This window comes from Gambusia affinis, linkage group LG05 (assembly GCF_019740435.1).
Source record: "Gambusia affinis linkage group LG05, SWU_Gaff_1.0, whole genome shotgun sequence".
Classification (NCBI taxonomy): domain Eukaryota; kingdom Metazoa; phylum Chordata; class Actinopteri; order Cyprinodontiformes; family Poeciliidae; genus Gambusia; species Gambusia affinis.
The window spans coordinates 2112456-2125400 of NC_057872.1; the positions used below are offsets into that span (position 1 = coordinate 2112456).

The 12945-nt window shown below is 38.9% G+C and overlaps 1 protein-coding gene across 6 annotated transcripts in view; it reads left to right on the forward strand.

Moving 5' to 3' along the window:
* The window catches only part of tsnare1 (T-SNARE Domain Containing 1), a 143021-nt gene that overhangs the window by 33288 nt on the left and 96788 nt on the right, over positions 1-12945 (forward strand). For all 6 annotated transcript variants that reach the window (XR_006370619.1, XM_044116729.1, XM_044116732.1 and 3 more), the window contains exon 2: positions 4515-4622. Coding sequence is in view for 5 of the 6 variants with exons in the window: in XM_044116729.1 (XP_043972664.1) it covers positions 4538-4622 (85 nt within the window). In the remaining variant the exon portion in view is untranslated. The remainder of the gene's footprint in view (positions 1-4514; positions 4623-12945) is intronic.

Genomic DNA, 12945 nt, shown 5'->3' on the forward strand with positions numbered 1-12945 from the left:
ACCAAAATTACATTAAAAGGTGCAAAATATATTTTAAGTGACTCTTCTGTGTGTGCACCGTATCATTCCGAACATTAAAAAATATCACAACAGAACTAAACATTTTTAAATATATGTTCCTAATCACAGCCATCCAGTTATCCACTCTTGACTATTCAGTCAAGGGCAGTCAGGTTAATGTGCTTCATGTTAGTTCAGCTCAGTCCAGTAGACATCTACTACAGAGTTTCATCTCCATCTCCATCTTCCTCCGCTTATCCAGGGTCGGGTCGCGGGGGTAGCAGCTTCAGAAGGGATGCCCAGACTTCCCTCTCCCCAGCCACTTCTTCCAGCTCCTCTGGAGGAATCCCAAGGCGTTCCCTAGCCAGCTGAGAGACATAGTCCCTCCAGCGTGTCCTGGGTCTTCCCCGTGGCCTCCTCCCGGTGGGACGTGCCCGGAACACCTCACCAGGGAGGCGTTCCGGGCATCCTGACCAGATGCCCGAGCCACCTCAACTGGCCCCTCTCGACATGAAGGAGCAGCGGCTCTACTCTGAGTCCCTCCCGGATGACTGAGCTTCTCACCCTATCTCTAAGGGAGAGCCCAGACACCCTACGGAGAAAACCCATTTTGGCCGCTTGTATCCGCGATCTCGTTCTTTCAGTCATGACCCAAAGCTCATGACCATAGATGAGGGTGGGAACGTTGATCGACAAGTAAATCGAGAGCTTCGCTCTTTGGCTCAGCTCTCTCTTCACCACGACGGACCGGTACAGCGCCTGCTTGATGGCAGACGCTGCGCCAATCCGCCTGTCGATCTCCCGCTCCCTTCTTCCCCCATTCGTGAACAAGATCCCGAGACACTTGAACTCCTCCACTTGGGGCATGACACCCCCCCTGACCCAGAGAAGACCCTTTTCCGGCTCAAGATCATGGCCTCGGATTTGGAGGTACTGATCGCCATCCCAGCCGCTTCACACTCGGCTGCGAACCGCTCCAGCGAGAGCTGCAGATCACGTCCTGATGAAGCCAAAAGGACCACATCATCCGTAAACAGCAGAGATCCAATCCTAAGGCCACCAAAACGGGTCCCCTCAACATCTTGGCTGCGCCTAGAAATTCTGTTCATAAAAGTAATGAACAGAATCGGTGACAAAGGGCAGTCCTGGCGGAGTCCAACTCTCACCGGAAACGAGCCCGATTTACTGCCGGCAATGCGGACCAGACTCTGACACCAGTCATACAGGGACCTGAGAGCCTGTATCAAGGAGCCCAGTACCCCATACTCCCGGAGAAGCCCCCACAGGGCTCCCCGAGGGACACGGTCGAACTCCTTCTCCAAGTCCACAAAACACATGTATACTGGTTGGGCGAACTCCCATGCACCCTCCAGGACCCTGCTGAGGGTGTAGAGCTGGTCCAGTGTTCCACGACCAAGACGAAAACCACACTGCTCTTCCTGAATCCGAGGTTCAACAATCCGACGGATTTTTGAACTACAGAGTTGATAGTAGTAAACCTGTAATAGAAGAGATGGAGAAAACACAAAGCAATAGACCAGAATTGCCTTCTATAAGATAGGAAAAATAAGTAGAGAGGAAAAAGTTAATGACACCAATAAAGAGAAGACTGTAAAGGATTAAATGAATTAAAGATCACAGAGTGGAAAAAAACTGACCAGCATATTCTGTATGGGTATAAGTCTGTAGCAGCATAACTATAGAGCAGAACTATACAGTATGACTATTTTTTGTCTTTTTATACGTTTCCTTGAGAATTTGCAACTGCTTCACTGTTGGAGATAATTAGATTCTTCTTTAACTCGCTTTATTTTCTTTGCACTGCTGCAACAAATGTAGAGTATGAATGCATTTAATTATATCCTGCCATAAAGAAAGCTATATATTACATAGACTATTTGAAAAAGTTTGATTTCTTTTTAAAAATCTCAAAATTCAGGTTTTCTAAATCAAACTCATAATACCAGAGTGAGAGTCTTCTACTTTTTTAACATTTCTAAACCCATACAACATATATTTTCCATAGATAAATGCTATGTTGTGACCATGTTACAGCTGCCATTGTCATGGGGAGTATGCTGACATGATGTTGTTTAGTAGTAATGGCAACCATCCACTAGGAGGATACACATCAAAATATTTCATATCAGAAATCTTCATCTTTACTGTGAGGTAATTCTTTAATTTTAGAGAAACTGAAATTGGGTTTTGAGCTGTTGGCCAGAATCATCAAAATGAATAGAAACAAAAGCTTGACTAACACATCTGTGTGAAATGGATCTATGCGCTTCACTTTTTTAAAGTAAAATTACTGAGGAGAAATCACTTTTTAATGACATGTTACTAAGATGCATGTATAAAATATTTATCTTTATTTTCAAAGCTGAATATAAACCTTTTGTAACTGTAATAATTCTGCTACAGAATTCTGGAAAGTTTTGGATGATGATTCACGATATCAAACAGGCTGAATATTCTGAAAAAATGTAGCTGTATGTCCAGCACCATAATAAGCTACATAATTATAAAAAAGACAGATGTTGTTGATGTAGGTCACACACTAGGGACCAATAAGAGCCCACTTACGTGGTATTAGTAAAAAAAAAAAATAAAAAAAAAAAGAGAGAGCGAACAGAGCACTTCTAAAAGCTAAACTAACTAAAAACATCAAGTAAAAATCCACAGCGTACATGTTCTTTTTCATTCAGAAGCTTTCCCCAGGCAGGAAAACTAATCCCAATAAATCAAACCCTTTATACCAGAGTAATAGTCTTCTGCTGCATGAGTTCCAAGAGAGAGCCTCATCAAGATGTTTAATTCCTAAATGCATAGTGTTTAAAAAGCTACAGAAAGCTACAGACGTGCTGCTGTTCTTGTGTATGAATGAAACCACTATAATCATAGAAACAAACCTGACAGAAAAATGATTAAAAGAACCACAGTTCTGCTGCCGTCCATACAGAGGGGATCTGAACTGATGAAGTTGTTTTCAGCCTGACAACTGCTTTTAATAGCTGTGATTTCTGTGGAAGCCCCGAACTGAGACCTCGGCACAGTCCAAGGTTTGTCCATATTATCTACATGTTTACTTATTCATGGGCAGGCAGAATGAACGTGAATGAAGCTGAGTTTGAAAGGAAATCCTAAGCTGTTTTACTCTGAATTATTTCAAAATCATTTTCAGGATTGTAAAGCTTTTGTTTTGCAAGATGCTTGCAGACACTGAGGATTCTTATCAGCCTCTGTGTCTCACTGCATTTACACCAACACAACTACCATCAACACAGAGCAGTCTGAGGGGGTTTTCTATGCCTGGGAATAAATATACATATCCAGACTGTTCACACTGGAACACCATATAATAGAAGGTAGAACAGCTGCTTTTTAATTTCTGCACTCATATCATATGAGTGCAGAACTTAATGAAGCTGCTTAAACTGTCCACTTAGGGGGCTCTACTTAGAGCTTGGGTGCTCTAGTGCCAGTGTGGGAACTAGATGATCTTTAGGATTATCTTTGGGAGAGTTTTGGTGTCTCAATCCCAAATACTCCAGTGACCAGTGGGACTGTTGAGGCCAGGACTTTTCTTCCTCCTCTCTGAACCCAGGGCTTCTGCTAAGCTTTATGTCCCATCTTTCTGATCATGTATGAAAGCAACACTTACAGTCATTACTCCAGTAGAGATTCCTGTGACAGATGAAAGAACACAAACAAAAGTCCTGATCATTGTGAAAGTCTGCACAACTTTTACTTTACTTTTTTCTTATAAAAATGAGGAAATACCTATTTAACATCTTTTTCTTTTCATTTTGAAAAAGCAATGTTCTATTGAACATCAGCAGTGTGTTACATTTGCGAAACAGAAAGAGTAGACCTATGGCTGTATTTCGTTCTATTTTTTTTATATATATACACCATAATTACGTGCTTTTTGGGTTAATAAACATGCTTAAAAAATTTTATTCAGAAAAAATTAACTGGAAAAAGTGGAATTTGGGAAGAAAATAAAACAATTTGGAAAATAATAAAACAATTTGGAAAATAATAAAACAAATTTATTATGGTGCTACATAATTCTATATTGTATAAACAATGCATAAATGAACTGACAATATTTGTAGAATAATAAAGACTGCATAGAAATAGGCAGAAGTTAGAAAGGAGGTCTTGTTAAGCTTCCATCATTAACCTTGTTCAGTAGTTCTACCTGCTAAGAGTTCACATTCCATTTATGTTGACTTTATTTGTTTGTTGTCAGTCCTGCAACAGACTGGCAACCTGTCCAGGGTGTACCCTGCCTCTTGCCCAAAATGTCTCGCTGGAGACAGGCACCAGCACCCCTCGCAACCGCACTAGCAAAAAGGTGTAAGGAAGATGGATGAATGGATGGATGGATGTTTGTTGTCAGTGTTGTGAGTGCATTCATTTCAAGGCTGGCAGACTGAAAGAGGAAGTAAACTGGTGTCTCCTGTTTAAGTCTTGCCAACTGTCTTTTCCTTTCCAATTGCACACAGCTGACACACCGCCAAACATCAGAATGTCGTATGGGTCCATCGATGGAGGATCCTTTGGCAGCCGAAACCCATTTGGGGGCCCCACCAGGCAGGGCTATCAGCCAGTAGGTAAGGGCAAGTTCTGCTTCACCAAATGACTGTGCCTCTTCATGCTGCACATGGAAAGTTCCTTCATATTCCATTTTAGAGCTTCAGGACTCAAGAAATCAGAGTGAAAAAAAATTAATCGACTTAATCAAATTGCTTCAATTGGTAAGAAGTTTATCCAACTTAATACATTAAGCTGGTTTAACTTGATAAATTTAAGTCAGTCTTACTCAAGTCATCTGTTTCTGGTCAGTTGGTTAGAGACAAACCAGCATCATGAAGATCCAGCAGATAGGTCAGGGAGAACAATGTGAAGAATTTTAAAGCAGGGTTAGGTTGATAAGCAACATCATCGACCTCTAAGTGAACACCATTCAATTCAACATCTGAAAACAGAGAGAACATGACTCAACTGGAAGCCTATAGAGAATATGCGTCCAATAAACTAGTTGAAAGTAATCAGTTAAAGGACAGTATTATGTGATTTCTGGGCAACGTAATACCAAAGTCAAATAATCTTAACTTCAGCTGTTTTAGAAAGCTGTATGTATGAAATCTGACTTGAAAGAAACTTGACTTTGTAGTTTAACACATTGAAATTAGACTTTTGTCTAAACTCCTGCTTTTTCTTAAACTCTGCCTTCAAGAAATCATCAAAACATCACTCCTCTATTAAGCCTTCAGCAATTATTTTTTTTCAGTGTTTCACTGAGAAGTAACTGACATATCAAACTCAGCAGATGCACAGGTCCACCAGGTGTTTGCTAATTGCTGCTGGCTAGTTTGAAGGAGCTCAGTGGGACAATTGAAGAGGAGGGCTGCTCTGTGAGGCGGAGCCTTGGAAACTGCTTCTCTGATAAGTAGCTACATTTACAAGGCGGCACTAGGTCCAACCAAGTGTTCGGCACAGCTGAATAGTTTCCATGGAGATTAAAGTATTTCCCAAACATGCATGAGAGAATCAAGGCAACATCCCAGGAATGAGTTTGATGCGGGAATAACAATATGATATGATCTAAAGTTCAAAAACATCAGTTTTACATAATGCTACCCATTTGAAAAAAATATGTGATTACTGAAATTAATCTACTGATCATCCCATTTTCACATCATTCCTACCAGTGAGGAGGTAGGAAAGCTATTACAGTGTAAAGTAAATTAAAATCTTCTATGATCAGCTTTTTGTGATATTAGAATATCACAATTTAACTTTCAGAAATTGTGAACTTTTCCAACAAATGTAAAATAGGAGAATACATTCTAAGCTTGTTTTTCACCAGATGTTACCGTCATCACTGTGGTTTCATCAGAATCCACCTGAAGTCACCATTGATCCAGCCGTCAGAAGCAAACAGTCAAACTTACGGATTATTAGTAAACACATTTGTCATTCATGAAAAAATGAATAATTCAAGCAATCTGAACCACATGAGATGAAAAGCAAACAAATACATCATCACATAAACCGGTAGTAGAAATGAAAATAAAATAAATTTGATTTTCTTTTATCAATACATTCACTGAGAGTAAGGTTACAGATGATATGTTCAAAAATGTTTTACAAGTCTTAATGTGAAAAAAAGTTTTCTGAACATATGCTGAAGTCATGTGGGCTAGGTAGTAAAAGAGACATGGACAGGAGAGCTGTGGTGTTTTATTTAACATAGTCACAGCATGAAATACTAAAGATTTGAGTCAGGAGAAACCATTTTTGTGTTCAGTTGAATCATAGTTTCAGATTATTCACAGAGATACTTCTGAGAAAGGCAGAGTTCATTTTTCAGACAGTCAGATTTGTGCTTCTATTAGATGCTGAATGGCTGAGAGGATCTCATCTGTTCTACAATAAAATTCATATTTGAAGCAGTAGATGGGTGCGTGTGCCTGTGTGTGTGAGCTGATGCTCTCATGCAGAGGTCACAGGTTTTCTGAAGGGTTAAGCGGTGTGAAAAGCAGCTTCATTGGATTTGATCCTCTTGGTGCTTTCATTAGCCTTGTAATGGGGTACGAGTGAGACAAAAGCCTGGAGGCAAAACATGTTCAGCCAAGCTACAGGTGTATGTGTGTAAAACAGATTTTCTCTGACCAACTGAGAGAAACTCAATGCATGTAAGGCTGGAAACAGAACTGTTCCAGCTGTGGGAAGAACGGCTGTGGATTTTAGCTTCTTGCTGGGCAGACTGCCTGACAGTTGGGTGGTTGGTTGACTTCTCTTTTGAGATGTTAACTTTTGGGTGAACGATAGTGTCATGCAGTGGCACTGGCTCAAACATATGACAAGGACCCAACAAGGAAAAAAGGACACAGGTGGGGTTAAATACACAGAGGGGAATCACGGAAACGAGACACACCTGGGAAACAATCAAAGAGAGACAGGACAACACAGAGACCCAGAAACACAGAAAAACTTAAAATAAACACACAGAGAAAAACACAGATCACAACGGATAGTTTCCATTTTTCTTTAAATAATTTACAAGCAGAAGGGATATTCTTTATTTTCCCCTGTCACCACAGAGAGGCAGCTGCATAGACACCTGCTCTACATCCTTCTCAAAACAGTTTGAAACTTGCTGAAGAACATCCGCATTATGCTAATATTTGTAAAGACTGTACACTCTAGAGAAAATAAGAAAAATTATTTACATATAGAGGAAATCTTTAATTGTTCATTGGAGGGTGACTTCCCAGTGCACAGAAGCAAAATGTATAAAAATAGAACACAGAAAGATCACCATTAAAAATAAATCACTACAAATGAGAATACAAATATGATGCCTCCTCAAAGGGAGACATCACTGACGCACTACAGAGCACATGCAGCTGATCTGTGGTGTAAGCAACAAGACATTTGCTGATCACTGGGTCACCAGACACACAAACAGTGAATACAAATACAAACCAAAGTGATTCCAAACCCTTCACCTCACTTTCAGAAGGTTTTTTTTCACAAAACCAGGACAGTCACTTAAGCTGGAATTTTCTGGCTTGGTCCGGCTGTATGGAATCAATTACATGGTAATGAATCAGACCTTGCTTTACCTAAATTGAAAAACAATATATCCTGAAATGTTTTGCATTTCAGGATATATTCTTAAAATGTGCTTTATTAGTTTATTATAAATGAATAAAACACCAACCTTTCACAAATATGTCTTATGTGTGGCTAAGCACGACCCACATAAGGAGGCCTTAGTCCTCAATGTTGGCGTCACAGGTTAGAATCCCGGCCTGGTGACCTTTGCTGCATATCTACCCTCTCTCTCATTACCTACTTTCATATCCTAGAATTTTCAAACAAAGGCCAATAGAAGTATAAAAAACCTTTATGAAAAAACACACCTGGCCTACCAATTTCTGCAGTTTTGTAAAAAGCTAAGTTTTATAAAGCTTTATAGCTTCATTTATATATATATATCTATATATATATATATATATATATATATATATATATATATATATATATCTATATATATATATATATATATATATATATATATATATATATATATATATATATATATATATATATATATATATATATATATAGATATATAGATGCAATTAACTCTCATTGAGTCACAAAATTTTATTTTTCCATATTATGAAGAATAAAACATGAAGTTAGTGTAGTTTCTTTTATAACTTCTTGCTTTATGATCTGTCAGACATTTAATGCTGAGAGCACTCCTGAAAGTTAACTGTAATGACAGTGAGGCAGCTCAGATAGATCCATAATTTAGTTCCTAATCTCGTGTTAAACATGGAGAAGGTACTAAGAAATAAAACCACATGGAGAAGGGATCGAAAGGCCCATAACTTGGATTCAGTAGGCTGAATGTTGAATTTACATTGCAGCTGCTCCAAAATGCCAGGACACTGTTCAACCACAGTAAGGTCATTTTGTTGTTCTTTGGAACAATTATCCAAGGAAGAACACTGAACACAGTTATGGAAGCAGTCTCAGTCATAGTGAGGCAGCACAGGCCACGCCCATCAATGCTATGAGACACCAGACAGAAAACATTGTGTTCACATTCACCCATATAGCCAGCAAGATTGTTATGGAAACCAAAGAGTTTCCACACATTATTAAAACTAAAGCTAGCAATCTATGAGCAGCATAGCAAATAAGTAAGGATAAAATATTAATGTTACACTTTTGCTACTTTGAGGATAGAACAGCAAAAAGGGATAACACACACACACCAACGCACACCCGCGTACACCCACATGCAAATTTTATTGAAATTACTTTTCCAAACAAGTGCACTACATCCAGACTTTGCTTTTTCTTTTAATAAATGTTCTATAGAGGTTATCCAAGAGAAGTTTCACACACATTCTGTGCATGTGTTGGACAACTTTCCTATTTACTATATTTCACAACCTACCCAAACAGTTTCAAAACCAAATTTCTGTTTTCTTGTCAGTCTTCTCCTCCAGGTCAACTCAATATTAAATTTCCTATTTACATTCAGTATCTCTATCAGGGTCCCCCTAAAACTTCAGTATTATTCAACAAAATCTGTTCTCAGCATGATATGAAATCCAGTCAATTGTTGTGTATGTTCTTACATTTTCCAAATTCTAATCTGATGGAAAAAGTCAACCTTTAAGGGAACAAGCTGTTTTCCACTGTTGCCCACATTTTTCCTCCAAGGATGATTTAATCATTAAACCTCACAATGGTTTAATGGTTTGGCAGTAGTTATATGATGAGAGGCAGGATGCACCTTTTACAGATTGCCAGTTGTTCAAACTATCAATGAAATGTATGTATGTTTCAAAATTTGAAAAAGATGAAACTGCATATCATTTTGGCATTTAGCAAATACAAAGTCATTATGGTCTAGTTTAGCAGTTCATTAAGGAAGAAAGGGAGGTTCTGTCACAGGAAAAGACGAAAAAACCTCACAGTGGCTTTTTGTCTATAGACTGCAGAGACTGTAAGCATACAGTACATCTGCCTTTGATTTAGTACAGCCGTCAGCTTCTCTCCTAAAATCACTTCTGCTGTAGCCAGGCATATGGAAAGCTAAGTCTCTAGAAAGACTTCTTTTCATCATAGTGGTGCCTGGGTACATTACGAGGGGTATCTGTGGAGGTGAAGTGAAGAGAATGTAGGCAGGATGGGGAGTAGAGCAGGAGCCTGTCAGATTTACCAGCTGTTGCTTAGGCTGATCTGAGGGGGAGCTCAGAAAATGATCAAAGCACAGGTTAAGTCTCTAATAGAGCTGTCGATTAGGCTAATCTCTCCACCCTCTCTCGGCAAACGCTCCCAGCCCTCCACCATCTCTCTCTGTCTGAGAGGCAGCATGTCAGCACCAACACAGCCTCGCTTCTCATGCATGATGGCATGACAACACAGGTTTCAGTGTCAACACATATTGTCGAGCCATATGCTGTTCTGATTAATGCGAGATTAAAAATAAAAGTAGACCAGGCACATTACAGAATTTGTAATCGGTAGCTCAACAGCATCAAATAGCTGTTACAGTATGTAATAGTTTATGTTCATATTATTTATTTTTAACTGAACAGTGATGTTCAATGAGGTGTGAGACTTACCAGCTGGTCCTGGTATGTAAAATTTACTTGTTTGAGCTTTGCATCATGTTATGTTGTTATTCCCTCAACAAAAACACACATGCAGTGTTACTTTGATTCATTCATGCATGTCAAAGAAATCCTTGAAATCATTGCAACCTTCACCTCTCTGCTAGGTGCTGCTGGCACTAGTCTGGAGGAGCTAACACCTGGTGGAACTACAAGTCTGATGAGCTTAAAATAGAAATTACTTCTCAGTCCCAAAATCCTAAAGACAGTTGTAAAGGGCATCATGTTGTGATGATGTGTTGAAGGCAAAGTTTTAGAAAGAACAGAAGCTTCTTGAAGAAAACAGAGGCCATTTTCAAGACATTTAACTGAGAAGTCAGTTTCTGTGACATAGATACTTGATTGTGGTGGAAAATACAGCCCCTTTAATATGCACACATACATTCATCTCATTTATGTAACACAAATAGAATGTTCCTACATGATTGAAATGTATTAATCAAACAATATCAAAACAAGTGGGTTCCCCACCATCACCCAACAACCACAGCTATATGTGTTTTGTTAGAAAAGGATGGGGCAAGCTCAGAGAATGGGTTAGTGGAGATAAAATACACTGGATAAAATTTGAATTATTATAGATATTAAACCAAATTGAACAATCTGGTTCTTTGGAGAGAAGTACCCTGAAGTAAAGATAACGTTTTCTCAGAAAAAATAAATGAATACATCTATTGTCCTTCCTTTCTTCAAATATTCTATAGATGGCATCGCCTGAATTTATATATTCAGGCGACTCATAATTGACTCATAATTATGAGTAATTCATGAGTCAATGCAATATTATGTATACATACCTGGCTACCAACTGCTTTCAATCAAATGATCATGTAACGTGTGAAATGTATAACCATAATATAAGGTTTTTCATTGTGGAGTTTTAAAGATGACAAATCATTTTAGTTGATATGAAAATGTAATTTATATGCATGAATAGTAGTCAGGAACATCCAGATTAGATTATATAATTATTTTCACTTAAAAAATAGTTGAAATTCTACAACTAAAAACAGGGGTACCTCAGCTGGAGGAGAGAGAACATCTGCTGACCTCAGAATCCCAACGTTCTTCCATCTTAGCGGGTAAACAGAATCCCAACTGTCCGTCTGTAGCAGAAGAAGCAGCCCACCGTTGGACCTGACCCGTCCATTGCTCCATATGGTTAGCTGCCTTTGATGAGCACCCAGGAAATGTGGGTCTGCTTTATTAAGCTGTAATGAAGCACGAGGCTGGGCTGGATGTGACAAAAATGTGATGAACGCTCTCTCCTTCAGCTCCATGCTCTGCTGATGGGCAGTAAGTGGCCAAAGTGGGCCACGTGTCAGACACCCACGCTCAGATTAATGGACCAACTGAGATACCATTGATCCAAGCTTCTGTGGCCCTGCATCATAATACACCCCTGTGTTAACCTCAGCTTGAGCTTGCCTGGTAGATCCCAACATTGCATCCTGGGTGAAAGACTGCTGCCTTTCAGTCTGCCTGATGACTTCAGGCATTCAAAAACAGTTGCAGATTAAACTATTCATGCTTTCTATGAACTCATCTTGGAGGCTCTGGGTTTTTAGAGAATGATGTTAGTTTATTGTGCATTTATTAGGTAAAGATCAAGTTATTTAATTTCAAAGTTTACTTTCTGACAAACCTCATTTATAACATCGTTTATACTTCATGTTTACTGTGACACATAAAGATCAGCTGACTGTAAGAATAGTCATATCATTGCCACAGGTAAAACTGTGCATGAGTTTTGATAAATTTGTACGTCTGTTGTAACTAGAGGCAGATGTGTTAAACGTGTTTGTCTTATTTAAATGGCACAGATTATCTCCAAGGCCAGTTCCAGTTTTTATTAAAGAGCTTTCAGATGGAAGGAAAATGCTGCATGTTTTAAAGGATGTCAAACAAAATTATTTATTGTATTAATAAAATAGATTATAAAAAGTTATACTGCTAATTGGGTTTACTTATAATTTATTTAAATTATTCTTACTTTATTGGAACCAATGCAGTATGTTTGAATTTGAAAAGAGGTTTAATTGCAGTGAAACATGTTTCAGGAGGTCTAAGATTGTATAGGAAATGACAAGACACCCTTCCACTGAGAAATGTTTGACAAATTTAACAGAATGTGAAGACAGGGATGCTTTATATGGCACAGTCTAGAATCACGCTGGCAACATGTTGGAGTAGTGCACTTATTTTTGTTCTGCTACTGTGGAAAATCATCTCTGCTGCTTGGATAGGGACCTTTAAGCATGTCATCAAAAACATGAGACTAGCATACAGCTAGCAGTGGCTTCAGTCAGAGGCTTTCTGAGAGTCATTGCAAGCCTGACTGCTACTGAAGATTCTTCCTGCCCACAGCATCACCATCCAGAACGACTCTTTGAAGGTACTTGGATGATATGAGTGATGACATTTCATTCCCCTTTGGGATGTGGATAAAATCTTTTTGAATTGAGTTGAGCAGAATGAGGTTGATATGAGTGTATCTGTGTGAATATGATATAAAGACAATGTCTTGTGACACAAAGGGTAGCAAAGAAGCCTCTTCCGTTCTTGACAAGCATCAAAAAGGGACCCAAAGTCTGAAGGAAGTACTTTAAGTGAGAGGAGCAGTGCGATCTCTTTCATCTCATTCAGATTGTTCAGGAGAACTAAAAGATGATTTTTCTGAGGCAGAGATGTGAGAGCAACCATGAGCTGTGTAAAGTGTTTTCTT